General features: G+C 42.1%; 2 protein-coding genes across 7 annotated transcripts in view; one reads left to right on the top strand and one right to left on the bottom strand.

Annotated features, from left to right (window-relative positions):
• NRAP (nebulin related anchoring protein) overlaps positions 1–10,046 on the top strand; it is a 59,322-nt gene extending 49,276 nt beyond the window's left edge. For both annotated transcript variants that reach the window (XM_048858499.2, XM_048858500.2), the window contains 8 exons: positions 1,408–1,719; positions 4,543–4,647; positions 5,305–5,403; positions 5,524–5,628; positions 7,215–7,322; positions 8,035–8,346; positions 8,624–8,776; positions 9,571–10,046. In XM_048858499.2, the coding sequence (XP_048714456.2) occupies positions 1,408–1,719; positions 4,543–4,647; positions 5,305–5,403; positions 5,524–5,628; positions 7,215–7,322; positions 8,035–8,346; positions 8,624–8,776; positions 9,571–9,672 (1,296 nt within the window). In that variant the 3' untranslated portion in view covers positions 9,673–10,046. The remainder of the gene's footprint in view (positions 1–1,407; positions 1,720–4,542; positions 4,648–5,304; positions 5,404–5,523; positions 5,629–7,214; positions 7,323–8,034; positions 8,347–8,623; positions 8,777–9,570) is intronic.
• Positions 1–18,431, bottom strand: part of HABP2 (hyaluronan binding protein 2) — a 58,729-nt gene that overhangs the window by 5,685 nt on the left and 34,613 nt on the right. For 4 of the 5 annotated variants that reach the window (XM_075131069.1, XM_048858501.2, XM_048858503.2 and 1 more), the window contains 5 exons: positions 17,752–18,007; positions 15,270–15,412; positions 14,723–14,857; positions 13,131–13,276; positions 10,134–12,243 (listed from right to left, as the gene is read on the bottom strand). In XM_075131069.1, coding sequence (XP_074987170.1) covers positions 12,067–12,243; positions 13,131–13,276; positions 14,723–14,857; positions 15,270–15,412; positions 17,752–18,007 — 857 coding nt within the window. In that variant the 3' untranslated portion in view covers positions 10,134–12,066. Of the gene's footprint in view, positions 1–10,133; positions 12,244–13,130; positions 13,277–14,722; positions 14,858–15,269; positions 15,413–17,751; positions 18,008–18,431 lie in introns of those variants that run through there. The other variant, XM_048858502.2, reaches the window with a different exon arrangement.

The following is an 18,431-nucleotide window of genomic DNA, read 5'->3' on the forward strand; positions in this document are numbered from 1 at the left end:
CAACCTTCCATCTTGCCTAATTTCTGTTAACTTCATGTTAAACAATGTCTAAGGCAGATTTTACTGAATTAAAGCAACCCCATAACCATGTGAGACGAGTGTGAGACAGAATATATTACATATGAATGTGATTCTTTGTGTGATTTTTTTTTTTAAAGAAGAGTCACAGCTAATTAGAAACCAAACCCAGTCAAAGATTTGGGAAACATCCAGTGATTTTAAGTATGGTGCAAGGTAGGGAAATTCTTCCCCTCTCCAATCTATCTAGATCTTCAGCCCCAAACTTTCAAAGCATCCACTAATTATGGGTGTCTGCCTGTTTTTGGACACCCACCTTGGGCCTGACTTTCCGAAGTACAGAGCACTTACAACTCATACCGAAGTCACAAGAAGCTGTGATTTCAGATCCTCCAGAAATCAGGTCATAAACATCTCAAGTTGGGTGCTGAAAATTAGTGGACTCTCCTGCAAATATACGTCTCAGTAACTTCCCAGGCAAGGAATACATATGTCCCTCTTTAGAATTTTCTCTGGTTTGGATTATCATTTTCAGAATATATTAGGACATGGTGCTATTTTATCATTAGGCATTTTTAAGTCCTTTCATTTCCCACGAGGGATTTTGTAAACAAATTATAAGAATCACCTATAATTAAAATGAAATATAAATATTTGATATTGCATAGCATTGAGCTGCATATTTTGTTATGTCTAGGGGAATAAAATCTGAATGCTTTAAACACGTGTATACATTTCACGAAGTAGCTATACTTAGCGATGATATAGTGCTTCTGGCTGCAGCCTCAGATCTGCAATTCCATAATAAAATTACGTCCACTTACAGCAGGACTGAATTTGCCTCTTCATCTTCAAAGCACTTTATAAACATTAGCTACTGTAATTTAATCCCCTCAATTCCCCTGCATGGTAGATAAGTATTATTATTCCATTTAGACTACATTATAACCTTTTCAGGCCAGTCCTGGACCTTCTCTTTAAAAGTTCCCTGCACACTGTTGATGCTATATAAATAACTACAACAACAATAATCCTTGCCATTTCACAGAGGGGATAAATGCACAATCAAAGAGGGAATCATAGTCAGAGCTAGAATGAGAATTTACTCGTTCCTGGTGCTTATTCCTATGCTCAGACCTGTACCCTACACTCCTCTCTCAAATCAGTTTATGGTCCAGCAACAGTTGGTTGCAAAAACTGGATGGAGGTTGTAAAGGTGAAGGTTACAGTGTGTACAATGTTTCTCTTTTGGATAGATTTTGCATTCTCTTTTGGCCTCTTTTTGCATTCTCTTTTGGCCTCTTACAATTGATATCTAAAAAAAGGAAGTTCATAGGAGTTAAAATAACACACAATCTGAAGTTAAGCACCTTCTCCTTTTATTTTCAGTGTCAATACAAACACAACTTTGTGATGGAAAGAGGAAAGCACATCGGTGCCAGAAGCATTGTGGATGACACCAGGTTGCTACACTGCTTCCATGCTGGGAAGTTGCAAAGCGAACAGGAGTATAAGAAAGGGTCCCAGGAGATCTGGTCTCAGTACCATCTGCCCATGGACATGGTGAATCTAGTCCATGCTAGGAAGGCCCAGGCCTTAGTGAGCGAGCAAGATTATAGGAAAAGACTCCATGTGTATACAGCACTCCCTGAAGACTTGAAGATGCAGTGGGCAAAGAGAGCCCACATGCTACAGAGTGAGGTAAAGACAGAACCCTCTTGTTAATTGCAAACAGATTTAGAAACAGCAAAACTTACCACTGACACAAACCACAAGTTGATGCCAAACACTCTGAAAATGCGCCTGCAAACTTCTGCACGTGCATTTACAGAATGTTTGATCACATGTACAACTAGATCCACATCTTCCCCAGGCATAAATGTTCGCTGGGAAGGAGGTTGCGTATTCAGAGATTCATTTGCAAGTGTCAGTTGTGGAGGCTCTTTTGCAAATGGAGACCGTAATATCAATGGCCCAATTTTCAAACAGGAGTCAGCTCAGCTACTAATTGTGTAGGTACAAATTTACACATGCAAATGGCTTGTTTCATGCAGATTTTGCACACCATTATGTTATGTAAAGAATAAACTCTACACAGGCAAAACCCATGCTCCATTTGCACTTGCACGTACTATTGTTCACATATGCCGCTGAAAGTACTCAAAAATTGTGTGCACAGGTGACTGCGTATATAAATTTGCCTGCATGCAAATAGCCACATTTTGGCAGTTTGGCCACAAAGCTTTTCTGTAATTGATAACTGCACATCATAAAGCTCCTTTGGCTGCATTTTTGTTGCATGGGAAAAGAGAGGTTGAACGATACAGTGTAAGAATGTAGCTTGTGATGTTGATCTAATTCTTAATACATCTTCAGGGAACTGACTGTTGGCTGAACTCCAGATTTTATTGAGGTCAAATAATAGGATATTTGTTAGAGTCAATTGATCTGGATGAAGAAATATTAGTAAACAGTCCATTTATGAGAGTGTCTGAGCAGCAATCAAAGCTCTGAAGAGCTTGCATCTTGCTTTCTTACTTACTGTACCTACAATGTAATATCCAAATTGTACTCTTCTTTGCAACAAAAGGCACCTTGAAAGAGTCTTATGCACCTCATCTCTTCTGATGAAAGCCACGATCCTACTGAAGGATCCCTCTTGGATTTGCCTCTCTATGTTATAAATGTATCCAATTGTCTTTGTTCTTTGTTAGAATGGAAAGAAAGCAAAAGATTTGCCAGTGGAAATGGAGGATCCCAATGTAAAAGAGAGCGATTAGCAGGGGGCTTAGTTTTGTGTTGAGGGGGGAACCGTAGATTCCTTTCCTCTCTGCTTTGACAGTAGCACAGAGTTTACACAGACATTAACCACTAGGGAATACATTGGGGAAAAAGCAGGCATTGCCAACTTCTTTTGGGTCAGGAGTGTATTGCTGAAAGTTTCATCAAGTCCCTCAAAATGTTCCCCTGCAATGAGCAACATATCATATTTCTTGCATAAAATACTCTTTGGTTTCTGCTCAACCTGTCCATCAATTCCATATGCCTCCTCCTTCTACTGCCCCAAAAACCTCACTCAGTTTCTTGTGCTCCCCTTCCCAAATCCATCAGTCCTTCCACCCCTACCTTCCAGTCCTGTCCTCCTGACTCACCATGCTTACCAACCCCCTCAGTGTATCATCAAGACTCCTGTTGTCGGCTCCTTCTGTCTGACAGCTGGTCCTCATATCTGCAGTTGTGATGGTGACTGGGTTGTTCTTCAGCCTCTTGCTGTGTTTGGTTAGGTGGGGAAAGGATCCTATCTGGTGAGGGGCTGGATGATCAGTGGGGAATAAGTCCCTTTCAGTTCTTGAGGTGTGTGGATCCTGTATAGAGGAGTTCTGTAGTGGTGCAGAGGTGTACAATGGTTTCAAGAGCCTGGCTGGAGTACCCTTGTGCTCTGATGCTTCCCTGCCATTGAAATGGCATTCGGCGGGCTGTTGCAGGCTGCCTGCCTTACACCGGTCCTTTGCTACCTTTTCATCCAATCCCCTCTTGTGCCCCGAAATCACATCAGGGACCAAATGGCACACAGAACCTTGATACAGAGGAACTATGATAACCTGTGCATTACGTTACAGAAAAGTAACATTTCCATGGTCTAAACCCTTCAAACTTTACACGGTAAACTGCCACTGGAGTTCATCAGAGTTTCTCTGGTAGGGACTGAGTAAAGAATTGATAAGGACCTTGGGATTTGGCCCCATGTGATTAGAAACGTTATGAGTAAGCTAGAAAAATAATCAAGATGATTTGACGAGGGATGTCACCCAAATAGTCTAGGAGCTTATCAGACGAGACAACAGATTTTACCATCCCATCTACCACCCAGTAAGAATAAAAATTCTGCACTTATACAGCACCTGTCACCTGAGAAGCTAAGATAAGTTTGATTGCTTTGCAACCCTCCTTTGAAATAAGTAATTGCTGTTCTCTGCATTTTAAATATGGAGAGCTGGAGGCATGGCACTGTTCAATGATTTGGTCAAAGTCACACAATGGGTCACTTGCAGAGTCTGGAGGAGAACCTCAAGGTTTTTTGTTCGTCTTCCACTTGCTTTAACAATTGGCCCTATTCATTTTGTTAGCCCATTCTCTTTGCAGATGGGGCTCTAAAACATATAGAGCAGAGAACTGCTGTCCTCTTACAAAGTCAGGCTAATTACAAAACATGCACTGGATAAAATAATTAGTATTGCTGAGTGAACTTACTTCAGAAAATTATTTTAAAAAGGGATCTTTTGCGTCCCATACAAACAGGTTATTTCTGCTTTGAATCATGCTAATTCACTTGTGAGGCCTCCTCTCATGACTTGCATATGATTCATTATTTAATTCCTGGTGGAATGAACAAATGCAAACAGTTTGGTTTTATGATGTGATATATGCATGGAGAATGAAAAAGTCGAAACATTTAATATGAATCTGGGAGTCATAGCTGTGGATACAAAACTGAGAAAAGCTAACCATTTTCATTTTTAACAGTCTCGCTATAAATCAGACCTGAACTTCATGAAAGGGGTTGGTTGGTTGGCTCTAAGATCTCCACAGATAGAAAATGTAAAGAAGGCTGGAGAGCTCATCAGTGAGGTACTGATAAATTTTTCATGGGATTTGGAATTGTTTACCATCAAGGCTCCTCCTTACATGACACTTACGAATGTAGCTTATCATTTCCTTTTGATGTGGGAGCCTGTTTATACAAAGCGTAAGTTACCAAAGAGCAGTATGGGCGATGAGAGTCCACTTGTGACACTCGTGGCATATTTTCTATTCCAACGGACATGCTTGTCTAAAAACAAAATATGCAAACAAATAAATGCAGTAAACACCAGTATGAAATGTTAAGTGGATGAGCTCCAGTTTTTAAAATTGCATGTTATTGTGCATAACATCATCAGGAGGTTGATTTAGCCTAACCAGCATCTTTTATTACTGCAGAAACTCTGTGTAGCATTCCTAACTAGAGTACATGAGATCTGTATATAAGAAGGGAGTTTGTTAGAGCAAACTCCTGTTTGCAAAAAGAAAAGAAACTTTTATTTGTGCACACTGCAGTGGCATCTTGGAACCACATTTGCCAGCATTCAAATAAGGGTTGGCACTAAAGCAAAAACACTTTGTTTTTAACACCATGGTTTCAGGATAGTGATTTTTTTTTTTGGGTCATTTTGTTCCTGTTGTCACATATGCAAAATTCTCATTGATCACTATTTAATAGAAGCCTCTTGTTTTTTTCACTTGCAGGCAAAGTATCGTCAGAAGCCAGAGAGTATGAAGTTCACCACAGTGGTTGACTCTCCAGACCTGATCCATGCTAAGCACAGCTACATCCAGTGCAGTGACGTATGTTTCCTTTTACTGTAATGGACCTTAACTTTTTGTTACATTGTAGTGCATCAATTGGTTTTTCTCAACAATGCTACCAGCAACAGTCCTCACGCTGAATACTTTTTGATTTCACAGAGGCTGTATAGGTCTGGAGACTCTGATGCAATGCACAGATACACCCTACCTCCTGACCACCCAGATTTTATCAGAGCCCGCCTGAATGCACTTCATATCAGTGATGTAAGTGACAGATCATTTCATTTCAGGCGGTAGACTTTGTAATAAACTGGACTGCTTCATCAAGGAAAAGAGGCTTTAGGAAGTTTTCCTATAGATACAGAAGTTAAGGTGCCCTTTGGTGACTCTGACTGAAAATGAAAAAGCCAGAGGACAACAGAGACATACCTGAGCCATTGATATTTTAAAGCTGTGGAGATAACTGCGAATCAAATGGATGTAATGTGTGAGGATGAGGACAAAACTCTGCACACTGTGATAAAGAAAAATGACTCCTGGGGTTCCAGATCAAAGGACCCATGTAATATTAAGACTCACAGTGGCAACGAAAAGCTTTGAGAGATTAAATAAAAAAAAATCAGACAGGAAATGACTGCGATGTCGCAAACAACCTGCACCCAGCAGTTACTAAACATAAAGGGGCATTGTGGGTACAAGTTCAGCATCGGGGCAGATGTCATTGTTGGGGAGAGAATAAGCATCATCGGATTCACATTGCAGCAGGTAGTCTTATAAAACCCACACTAATAATGACTGACTGAAGGCTATTGAGGGGCCTCAGTCCAATTCTAGGTGAACAGGTGTCCACACGTGAAGAACAACCATCCCGGTTTCCACATGTGAACTTCCTGGTTGGAATTCTCAGCAGAGAAGCAAGGGGCAGATGAGGTCTGGAGACTGAACCAGGACTAGGGCACATTAGTGGGCCTTACACTGCCACCTCCCTTCCTGTAACTGTTCAGAACCTTTCCTGGCTCAATCTGCTGTCTTGCTAAAACACCACCTTCACTTGCAAAACATGAGAAATGGGTTAATGTATTTTAGAACTTGAAATATATATTGGTGATGTGCTCAGGTGTAAAACAGACACCAGAAAAACTAGACTACAGCCTCAGAGGGTGCAGGTGAATAAAATTAGAAAGGGAAAAAATAGAAGTGTCAGCTGAGACTTAAAAAAATCAGATACAGCAGTTTATGTAGCCAGCAAATAGGATTTGACACTACATCCTAGCCACTCTGAAAGCTATTGTATAAATTCCACTTGGGCAAGAACCAGAACTAGAGCACTTTCACTTTGAGAATGCATTTCACAGCCTCAAAGTCATATCCAATGTGTTACAGGCAGATGTTATTCCAGATGAGTTAATGAAACCACATGTAACATGGGACTGAAACAGAGGACATTAGAAAAGGTTGAAATGACTAGTTACTGAAACTCTGGTACGGAAATTTTGAAGACACAAAACCCCAGGCACTGCAAGTGGATGCATCAAAAGACAGAATAAGTACAGATGCAGTACTGATGTGGCTGATGCATCAAAGTCGCTAATATAAACTAAATAAAATCAAAACCAATCCATGTGCAAATGCAAAAAGAAATCTTGATGGTTGTATTTAGACATGAGAGTTTTCATCATTGTGTTTAATAGGAAAGAAACTGAAGTGCCATAGAATCTGATCACAAATCTTTGGAGATTGGTATCCAGATTCATCATGACAATGAATTCTTTAGAATAAAACATGTATTACAGCAGCCACAAAATTAGATTTAATAAACTGACTGTTTTCTCCTCTTCTTTTTAACACAGAAAATGTATAAAACAGCTTGGGAACAGACAAGGGCAGCTGGCTATGATTTTAGGTTGGATGCCATCCCATTCCAGACAGCTAAAGCTTCAAGAGAAATTGCGAGTGATGTAAGAAGTGTTTGGTTTACAAAATACAATCCTACAAAACCATTAAACCCTGACATAAAAAAGCGGGTTGTGGAGGCCAGTTTGGGTGAGGTGGTTATGTCGTCAAACCAGATGTTTGTGCAGAACTGAGTTCGAAGTTTTCCACTAGGAATGCCGTTTAATAATATACCGTCCTTGACGGGAGTATTTTTGAAGCACCCAGTCACGGGGGGTAGATTTCTGATGATATAGTACTGTGAATTGGGTACAAGATTTTGATTAGTCAAAATAGTGGGCTTACCTAGGCCACTTATTAGATTGAGTGTGAATGCACAAGACATTGGGTCACCCTTTCAACACATAGGCAAGGAAATTGAAGTGACCTTGCTTGAGTCATTTATAAATGGACTAGCCAGCTCAAGGAAAAAGGCATACAGCTCTCCAAGAAATGGTCCTGCATTGGCAGGGGTGGTGGCTTCATACATTTTGTCCTGTTTCTTTAACAATTACCAAAGAGTTTATTCTACTGTGGTTACACAGTTGTACTGTAAATAATGGCTTTGTTACAAAAAATATACGTGGGTCAGACTCCTCTTGGTTTAAGTGCACAGAGGGGGAGCCTGTGCCTGCTGAAGAGAGAACTATTGATGGGGCAGGGGCAATTCAATTAATAAGGCAGTTGTATCATAATGTGCATGTGCAAATGAGATTTTCCTTCTCCAATGATCTGTAGTTCAGGTACAAAGAGGCCTTCCTGAGGGATAAAGGCCAACAGATTGGATTCCGTAATATAAATGACGATCCCAAAATGAGGCATTTTGTCAGGGTGGGAAAACTCCAGAGCGACAACCAATACAAGAAGGAGTTTGCCCAAAACAGGACACAGTTCACGAGTCACATTAATCAACCCAGATTCATCCATGCTAAGAAGAGCCAACAGCTAGTCAGCAATGTAAACTACAAACAGCCCCTGCACCAGTACACTTGTGATCCCGAGCAGCTGAATCTGAAGCATGCTAAACAGGCCTACAGACTCCAGAGTGATGTAAGTATATTTGCTCTATAGGCTATGTCTTCAGCACTCACTCCAAGGGCTATCAGCTACTCGTGATCCTTGTAGACCCCTCCCTGCTTACTAGTCTTGATTAATACAAAAATCCTATTGTAATTAAAAAAGGAGCATCCGTTTTCTAAGAATAAATAGTTGTGTTTGATCCTCGATCCTGTAGCACCTGGCGTGTGTCCTGTCTAACCTTTAATGTGTGTGGTCTGACTAGAGTCACACCTGATAATACCCAATGGTGTCTATTGCATTTTTCCAGGTCAAATACAAGTCTGACTTGAACTGGATCAAAGGCATTGGCTGGACTCCCCCAGGCTCTTACAAAGTGGAAATGGCAAGAAGAGCTGCGGAGCTGGCATATGCTCAGGGAATGGCAGCTCAGGGTACTTATGCCCAGTATGAACACAGAGTGGTAAGTGGAATAAACCGCACTTCTCACAAAACCTCGGACACAACCCAGCCCCCTAGACAGGATCTGAGCAGTCATCCCATTGAGCGCTTGTGAAAGCGACCAGATAGAGGCCCTGGAGGCTGCAGTCTCCCCGTTATTTAACCACAGAACAAGGGCAGTGTCCGTTCATGCTTTCCCCACACAACCCTATCACTGTCCTCAACCCTCATCTAGAGGCATCTCCTCTAGGGAGGAGAGCACAGGTCACTCTCCATGAAGTTCAGCGTCCAGGCTGGGGCTAGGAAACTCCATAGGGTGGACAGGATTTGGCTCCCCTGGGGAACGCGCAGAGGGTTTTGTCCTATGGGTGGCCTTCGGTCCACAGGGATCTTGGTATACTCATGAGAGCAGCAGGCTCAGAGTCCCTGCATGGCTCCCCTGGTCTTCCCTTTCCCTAATTTTGGCAAGATGCCTTTAGGAACTAGTCCGCCATTGACTCCCCTTTGACAGCTATGTTGAAAGCCTCTTGGGGTGGGCTTCTAGCAGTGTAATGGCAATAACTGCAGGATGATTTCTGTTTAGAGATCTACCTTGATGTGGGGGAGAACACGCAGCACTTTGCAGTTCTAGAGAGAGCAGGGGATTAAAGCCCTTAACGCATGGAGCGGGAGGGTGGAGATTCTCCTGTGTTTCCTCTCTCCCTTTTCTCAGATTTGGCCCCTAATTTGTTAAATTCCTCACACCGCTGCATGGCAGAGGAGCATGTGACCCTGGTAGTGGCTCTTCCCCACAACTTAGTTGGTTTGGTTTTGCAGGAGCGGGCAGAGGCAGAAGGATCCCAGCAGGTCAACATCAACCCTGATGCTTCAGAAATTCTGCAAGTCAAGCGGAGGAAGATGCAGCTGCTCAAGAAATGAATAGAAAGATGAGGCAGCACTGCAGGGTACATGAAAACATTTAGCTTTTTCAGCTTGTCCTGTAGCTTTCCTGACTAAGGAGCACAGTAGATGGCATCTAAGAACAGTTTTGGTGTATTTCAGTTTCTTTTAAAAAATAACAACCACCCAGACCCTGCAATTTAATATTGATCTTTATATTTTTGTGTGGATACTTTAAGACAAGTGATTTATAATTTTATGTAATACAAAGTATGGTATTTATTTATGGCTGTCAATGAAATTAGTACTAGATGACTGGCAGGCTCAGCTTTGTACTAAAGATGAATAAGCCCTGATTTGTAGAATGTACAATCATTTGTATTGAATAAATCAAATGCATTTGTTTCCATAAATGATGCTTGTAGATATTTTAGGGATTGGTTCCTGGTTTATTGGCATGTTGATGTTAAAGGACACAAGATAAGGCTTGGCAGCTGACTATGCACAAGGCAAGGGCTGATGGAACCTAAATTAGCATTGATTAATTGGGTCGTATTCTTTAAGGGACTTCAGAGGAGTTATCCCTGATTGACAGAGATCACAATTACTACCTGAGTCTTCTGTTGCAAACCGCTGAAGAAGGTGGTTAGAAGTTACTACAATAGGAATTGCTTCTGATGGCTTATGGGGCGGTGTTGTGGGGTGGCTGCCCCACTCACATGCCAGATTGGGTTACAGCAGGCCAGAGCGGCTGCGCAAGGCGGCAGCCAATCAGGGAGCGCCTGTTAGAGAGCCAATCAGGGCTGAGCAAGAGGCAGCCAATCAGGGCCAGGCTAGGCCCTATATAAAGGCTGCCCAGGAGAGAGACAGTCAGTCTCTCCCAGACCTTCAAAGGGGGAAGGTCTGTCTCCTGAATGAGGAGACCAGCACCTGGGACAGCGCAGCGCAGCGCAGGCTTCGGGGAGCAGAAGGGAACTCAAGCCCAGTACCTGCCAGGCTGCAGGCCCTGATAGAAGGGCCCACAAGGTACAAAGGGGCCAAAGGGGAAGCGGCTCAGGGAGGAGAGGTGGACAAGGGGAGCAAAGGAGGGCAGGGAGGCTGCTGCCAGAGGGTCCCTGGGCCGGGACCCAGAGTAGAGGGTGGGCCTGGATCTTCCCCCTTGTATTACACCCAGCCATTAGACGCAGCCATAGCGGACTGCACCTGACCCCTGACAGAAGGGGTTAGACTTTAGGGGTTTGGTTCGCCACTGTGGCTGGGGCGAAGCAGAAGGACTGCTGTTAACCCCTCCCCCCCCACCCCCCCGGAAGGGGGTGAGCGTGGACCAGGGGGTACTGCTGGATGGCAGTGTCCTGAAGAGGATGCTGCGAGAAGGGAGCAATGTGGGTCCAGATGCCAACAGAGGGCGAGAGACAACAGGACACCACCAGCAGAGGGTGCTCCACATGGACTGAGCTAATTCCTGGTGGTACCAACAGGAAGCGCTGTGGTGGTGAGTCCCAACCCCGTCACAGGCGGTTTATAGAACATCTCAATGGCATGAGGTTTAAAACCAACCATAAAGAGCCAAAAATAGCCAAATGAGAGAGACATTGTTACACTTTGCAGACCGACTCTTCACATAAACCAGTGGGCACGCTTCCATCTCAGAATTAACGTCAATCCCATATTTTCCAAATTTTCCTTAAAGACTGTAGAATAACTGGACAAAAATATGCAATTCTATCTGTAAAATGGAATTCCAGTTTTATGTCTAACAATTCAGAGATTATAATCTAGGTTTAGTAAATAATCCAGCTATCATCGGATACAAAGAAGAAAAAAAACAGAAAAAATCATCAACATTTTCAAAATTTTGAAATAATTTAGATTTACATTATAGAAATATTTTATATATTTTTGCTGATAGCCTGAGATACACAAATTGGGCCCTGAGCCTGCAAACACATGTACATGAGTAACTTTATGCATATGCATAGTACCATTGACGTCAAGGGGAATACTTAGCGGTGTAAAGCTGCTCACATGCATAAGTGTTTTACAAGACAAAAATCTCAGAAGAAAATAAGAAAATGACTGTCCGATTGATTTTGGGCAAAGCAGAGCAGCTCTCATTCCTTCTATCTGATCCACCAAAAGACTTCAGCGGACTTTGGATCAGGCCCTGTAAGTCACTGAAAAGACCTTAAGAGAATCTACGAGAGTTTCAGTTTTCAGCTAAATATTACACACATACACACATTTTTTACTGTTCGCTGGGGATGGAAATTTGTGGTTGCTGCATGAGTTCTGAAGCAGCAGCTATTGCTATTTTCTCTGTAGCCACCACCATCTTGGGTATATTGTCATAGTGCCATCAATAAAGTTGGAGGAGGAGGGATAAAGAAAATTAAATTTCTCAGGTTTACCATTTGCCTTTCCAGAAAGTGTCGCTTACTTGCGTGACCTGGACTCCTGCTGAATTTTTGATTTAATCCAATTAAGGAATCTTGTCACTTGGGTATAAACTCCTGGTTTATCTTTTATGCCACACTGTTCGCCCCAGCTCACAATTCCATAGACATAATAGGAACCATTTTGTACACAGGTTAGAGGACCTCCAGAATCTCCCTGAGGAGACAAAAAAATAAGAGCCATTCTTTGCATTCTAAAATAAAGCAAAATGTTGCCCAACAACAAAATTTCTCTCTCAAGCACAAGATTTTGAGGTTTTGAATGATTTTTTTTTTCTTAATACAGATGTTCCAAGGAGGTGGTGTTCAGATCCTGATTAGGTTTAGGACACCTCTCTGGATTCCGTTAAAATGACAGTGAAAACTCAAAGTGTTCTTGTGAAGTTTTGGCTCAAACTGGCAGAAATCTCACAAGTTCACATGACACTTCCAGAGTCATGAATGAAAGTCACTTGGCATTATGGTCATAACCTTGATTCATAACTATACGAGCAGAGTCAGATTGTGGATCAAAATATCTGTGAAACTGAGTTGGGCCCGTCTTTAGTTTTGTCATTTTCATTTAAAGGTTTATGGAAAAACTCCAGAGGCATACTGAGCCAGGTTTTGCTGTGTTACAATAGTTCAACTCTGGAGTGGCTTCAGATTTACACCACAGTAACAGTAAAATCAATCCTGACTTCCCCCCATGAATATGAGATCTGATGAGGAAGATCAAGTTGGAGGTCTGCTGCTCATGACAAAGAAGAATCTGATAGATTTGAGGGGAGAGAGAGAGATTAGAAGGTATATGCATTAAGAAGAGTTCTGGGTAAGCATCTGAAGTTTTCCAACGGAACCTCTAAACCTTCTCTGTCATTGATCGTGATGACATTAATTCTAAGACTGTGTCTCTCAAATCACACTGAAGAAAGAAGAAGGCTGTTTTAATGCATTGATAGGAGAAACAGAAATATATATGTAGTATCCTGGCAGAGCCATTACTCTGCACAGCCTATTTATGTGATGTTTTTTAAAGAGAGAAATACAGAAAAAGCAACCGACCTGACAAGTATCAACTCCTGGTGTCTGCAGATTTCCTGCACAAAGCATGCTTTCATCCAGTTTGTTATCATATGCACACCGTGCATTGCACCGCGTCTTGGAGATCAGCTTTACTCTGGCATCTAACAGCTGACGAGATCCTTCACCTACAAGATGTGCGCCAGGAAAATGCGGAAAGTCACCTTTCCCTTCCCCACTTCATGTTATGTTTTTAATCTGAGTTTGTTTGTAATTTGGATGGGGGGGGAGGGAAGTCTGTCTGAAATTATACACATTTAGTTAGAGCTGTGCCTGGGAACCTCAATCAGAACACTGAAGTCATGGAGATTTGCCTGAGTAGAGGCGGGGAAGGTCTACAGGATTTGGTCATTCCACCTACACATTTGTTAGTGGCATTAATGGCCTGATTTTTCAAAGATGCTGATCACTTACAGCCTCCATTGACTTCAATGAGATTTGTAGGTGCTCAGCACTTCTGAAAATCAAGCCACTATATATTTTTTAACACACAAAATAATGAAACAGATAAGCAAGGTAAAATCCTACAATATTTAAAGGAGATAACTAATGGGAATCTAAAGACATGACATATCTAAAGGTGAGAGCCACCGATTCAAAGCACTATATCTGCAGCTACTTAAGGCTGGTTTATAAGTTTGGTCTTACTCCAGAGTTACAGGAAACATTTTGCCATCTCAGTGATTTCCTGAAATGCTAATAATAGCTCTGTTCAGAGAAAGAGCCAGTTTGAACGCTTATAAAGTAATTGGTTTTCTAAATAAACAATTAAAAGAACTGTTCAATTTGTATTTTTTTAAAAAATATACATTCTATTGGCGCATTCTGAACAACTGGACATGCTTTGCTATTGTTGACTTCAATGGGAGTCACATCAACAGGTAGAATTTGGCCCTATGTGTCATATCAGACTATCAGTTGCAAAGTACTAAGCCACCTAACGCAGCCTGAGTGACACATGATCCTTCTGTTACTTTACAGCAACACATCAATCAGAACACGAGAAAATACACTTTTTTCAGAAAATTGCCATGATCTTTTTAAAAAAAAAGCATAATTCCCACTCAGAGTTACTGGCTGTAATAAAGATTTGGGTAGAATTGCTCAAACTTGAAATGATTTGGATGTTTGATGTGTAGAAGCAGCAAACAAATTCAGATGCTGCTGATCAAAAGCTTAATGGGTGTGGAAAACTTGCAAGAGTTCCAGTATCTGATCCTGTCTGGAAATACTGTAAGTAAAGCATAGCCTCATTCACGGTACCTTATTGCTTCTGTTTTTGGTTCTGAATGAAGCCAAGAAGCACAGTGTCAGGTGGCAAAGAAAAAGGTTAATGGAATTTTTTCAGATTTTCCAGAAAGGTTTGGATACTGGATGAAGGTTCAAGTCAATACTTATTTTACCTAGACAGGTTAACACATGATTAGTATTTGGTTAAGTTTCTTTGCTTAATCTGAATATTAGATACTAGGGCCTAGATTCTGATCCAGGGAATTGCAGAGCAACTCTGCTGAGAGAGTTACTCTATTCTAACATGGGTATAACTGAGATCAGCCAACCCTTAAATAGCTTACCCGTTTCAGTATCTCCCCATCCTGAGATATAGCATTCAGTCCCATCAGGAAATGGAGCACTGGGCAAACACACTGTTTTCACATACTTCGTTTCTAGAGCACAATGGCCATCAACTGGCTTCAGCTTAAGTAAAGCTATACACAGGGTAACAAAGAATATATCGATTGATAAAGATGAAAAGGGATTAAAATTAATCTACAATGTACACATGTGCACTGTGCAAATGCCTGAAATCTACTATTTGTACCTGTTGCTGGACCCTGCCCTCTTCTACTATGTACTTACTTGTTTATGTAACTATCCTGAAAATCTAGAATGCCTACACTGTACACAATCACACACTGGCTTCATCTTTTCTAGAACCTGTCCTCGCACAGATTGAAGTCAGCAGGAGTTCTGCCATTGATTTCAGTGAGAGCAGGATCAGCCCAATAGAGAGGTGCAGCCCATAGAAACCGCACCTCCATTTTCATCTGTGAAAAGGTCCAACCAACAATGCCTCATCAGAGAGTTCACCACGCATGTTGCAACACTGTGGGAGCTTACCGATATCATTGAATGGAATATCGTTCCTTTCTTTGTAATGTCCATGCCGAATGATCTTCTCCACATCAAATTTTTGTTCATTGTACTCTGTCTTCTCCAGGTCTTGCTTTCCAAGGGACACTTGCAGGTTGTCTGGGTGAAGGCTAAGAAGAAGGAAAAAAAAAAAACAAATCGCCTGCTGAACTTTTTAGCTTTGGTGCTTAGAATCAGGCCCACTGACAGCAATTCCGGCCTGGCTAGGGCCGTCCCTAAAGGGGCCGGGGGCCTGGGGTGGAAGTGATGAATCTGTCACTTCTGAGCCAGACCGTGCTGGCCAATTGCGCCAGCAAATGGGGCCTGGAGCGGTCGTGTGTGCCTAGGAACCCTGTGGCCCGCCTGGGTGATTTAAAAGGGTCAGGGGCCTCCGGGTCCTTTTAAATTGACTGGGCCCCTGGGCAATTGTCCTCTTTGCCCCCCAGTGGCCGGCCTGCTTGGAATGCAGGCAGTCAGAATGGTGACCAAGTCAGCAATGCTTGAATGAGCTCCTGCATTTTGTAATTTACCAGTCTCCAAACCTAGACATTTCTACACACCCCCGAGGCATATGCTCCTCTGAAAATGAAATATAGTATTCTAGGCAGAGGCTAATTGGGGTTTAGCAACAGGAGGCAAAAATCACAGAATCACTGTTCTAGAGCTCTCGCTGCTTTCTTCCTTATACCATGGTGTGTAGTGTCATATGTTGTGTGGTCAACCCCAACCCCAGGTCTTCAGAGGACTTTCCTTTCAACCACCAGAAAGCTTGCTACATTCCTCCTCTTTTCCTCCAGCAGACACTGAAAACCCTCAGAGAGGGGACCCCTTCAGATACTGACAACATTTCCCTAAGGAATTAATTGAAGGCTTGAATCAGTCCTACAGCAAGGTGTGATAAAAACACCAACACATCAGCCAACTGCCTTATCTACACTACACAGAAGTAAGAGGAGGGCGGAGAGAATTTCATAGGTAACACCTTTTGGGGGGGATGATCAGTACATGTTTTTATAATATCCTTTTAACTTCCTGTACATAGCTACTCACTAGCATGTGATCTTAATAAAAATACCAACCACAGCTAAATCAAGCAGAAACTGACTCCTCTGAACTTTAATCCAATTTGAGAAGAAGGTCAATTTACGTATTGGTTCTTGAAGTGGAGTTCCCTAATATTCCATGTAGAAATATCCGCTCTCTTCCCTTCTCTCTCACTTCACAGCCCCTTCTGTAGCGTACTGTACACACGGTATAACCTTGTTTCAACTTAACTAGCATTTGATTAAAAGCAGAAGTCAGATCCTCTTTGAGCAACTGCAGCAAAGGTGTGAAAGGGACAACATGTATTTTAATGAGCTTCTGGGACACTCATGCAGTGGGAGGGACGTGGACTGGATGATTTAATAGGTGTTTTTAATCTAAATTTTCTGTGAGTTTATAACTATATGGTAACAACATTCCTTTACCGTCTAATTCTTCTTTCTCTGGCAACCCTCAATACGAGTCCTAAGTAATGTTTTAGGATTTTATTTTCAGCTGACAAAGTGGTGTAGCTCCATTGAAGTTAATGCTGATTTACATTAGTTGGGGATCTGACTCTATCTTTCAATGAGAGAGACAGGGTGGGGAGGTAATATCTTTTATGAGATCAACTTCTGCTGGTGAGAAAGACAAGCTTTTGAGTTTACGCACAGCTCTTTTTCAGGTCTGGGAAACATACTCAGCATTTCTAGAAGCAGTTATTACAACAATCTATAACCCATTAACAACCCCCTCTCCCTGCCCCCTGCAGCTGTCTTTCCCCTGCCCACTTCCTTTCCTCCCTATGGATGTAGGGGTGTTAACAGGCTACATTACCTTGAACGGTCCCTTGAAACATGTGTTAACTACTTAAACTGAACAATCTGTTTCATCTTGTATTTAATTGTGACACTCTGAGTATGTTTCCCAGACCTAAAGAAGAGCTCTGTGTAAGCCCAGAAGCATGTCTGTCTCACCAGCAGAAGTTGGTCCAATAAAAGATATTCCCTCACCCACCTTGTCTCTCTAATGACCTGGGACTCATATGGCTACAACACCACACATTTCTATAATGCTATTAAAGCTGTTCAGAACACAGAAATCCCATCCTGCAGGAAACTCTGCTATTTTGACTTTTTTTTCCCCTATCCTGGAACAGAATGGAAAAAAAAAATCAAACTATCAAACATTTTAATGGAATGGGAAGCTCGGAAAAATGTCCACTCAAATGTCAAAATGAAAAATGCTAACACTTTCAATCTCAATGCTTTGTTTGAAATTTTCCCATTAAAAACACAAATCAGAAAGTGTTGCCAGCATTGACATTTTCCAGGAAAAAAATTCAACCTGGCATTTTGTTACCAACGGTTTCCAGCGGATAAATTTCAACCAAATAACTACTATGTGATTTTTTTCATGCTTAGCAGGACACCGGTAATGTACTTACTGAATGCAGTGTCCAGCAGTGAGAATCCAGCATGGTTCAATCAGAGCTCCTCCACAGAAGTGTCCCTTTGGCATGGGAGGCCTCCATGGCCACTTGCTCTGCAGAGATGCCATCCAGGGATGTTTGCCAGACATGGTCTTGGCCCCACCATAAATCCTTTTGAGTGTTCTTTGAGCCTCTGGCTGTCCACATGTATTGAATGTCTTACCCACTACAGAAAGAATGGCTAGGGCGACTGTAGTCGCTGGAGTCTTTTCTGCAGGGGAGACATACGACTGAACTTGCTACAGGCAGAGACTGAACTTGCTATAATGATTATAAATCTCAGGAATGGACATGGCAACGCATTCTGGGAATCTCTCGCACAGTTATAGGACTGGAAGTGTTATGACATACTATAGGGGAGACCTGGGTTTGGGAGCAACATTGGCAATCCTGCCAGATGTACTGTAGGAGCCACTTGGAGGATCATCTGCAGCACTGTTCAGCAGTGGTGATTGGCTGTCAGAGCTTCTTGGAAGCTTAGGAGCAAGTTTTGCCTGAGATAGAATTTGGGGTCTTGTTTGCTCATTTGACTTTTGATATTTTTATATTCTTGTGTGAACAAAGACACTGTGTGTTACATCTGGCCACAAGCAGATGGGGTAAAAAGAGATAAGAAATAAAATTAAAGTGTTGTT

This window comes from Caretta caretta, chromosome 7 (assembly GCF_965140235.1).
Source record: "Caretta caretta isolate rCarCar2 chromosome 7, rCarCar1.hap1, whole genome shotgun sequence".
In the NCBI taxonomy this organism is placed as follows: domain Eukaryota; kingdom Metazoa; phylum Chordata; order Testudines; family Cheloniidae; genus Caretta; species Caretta caretta.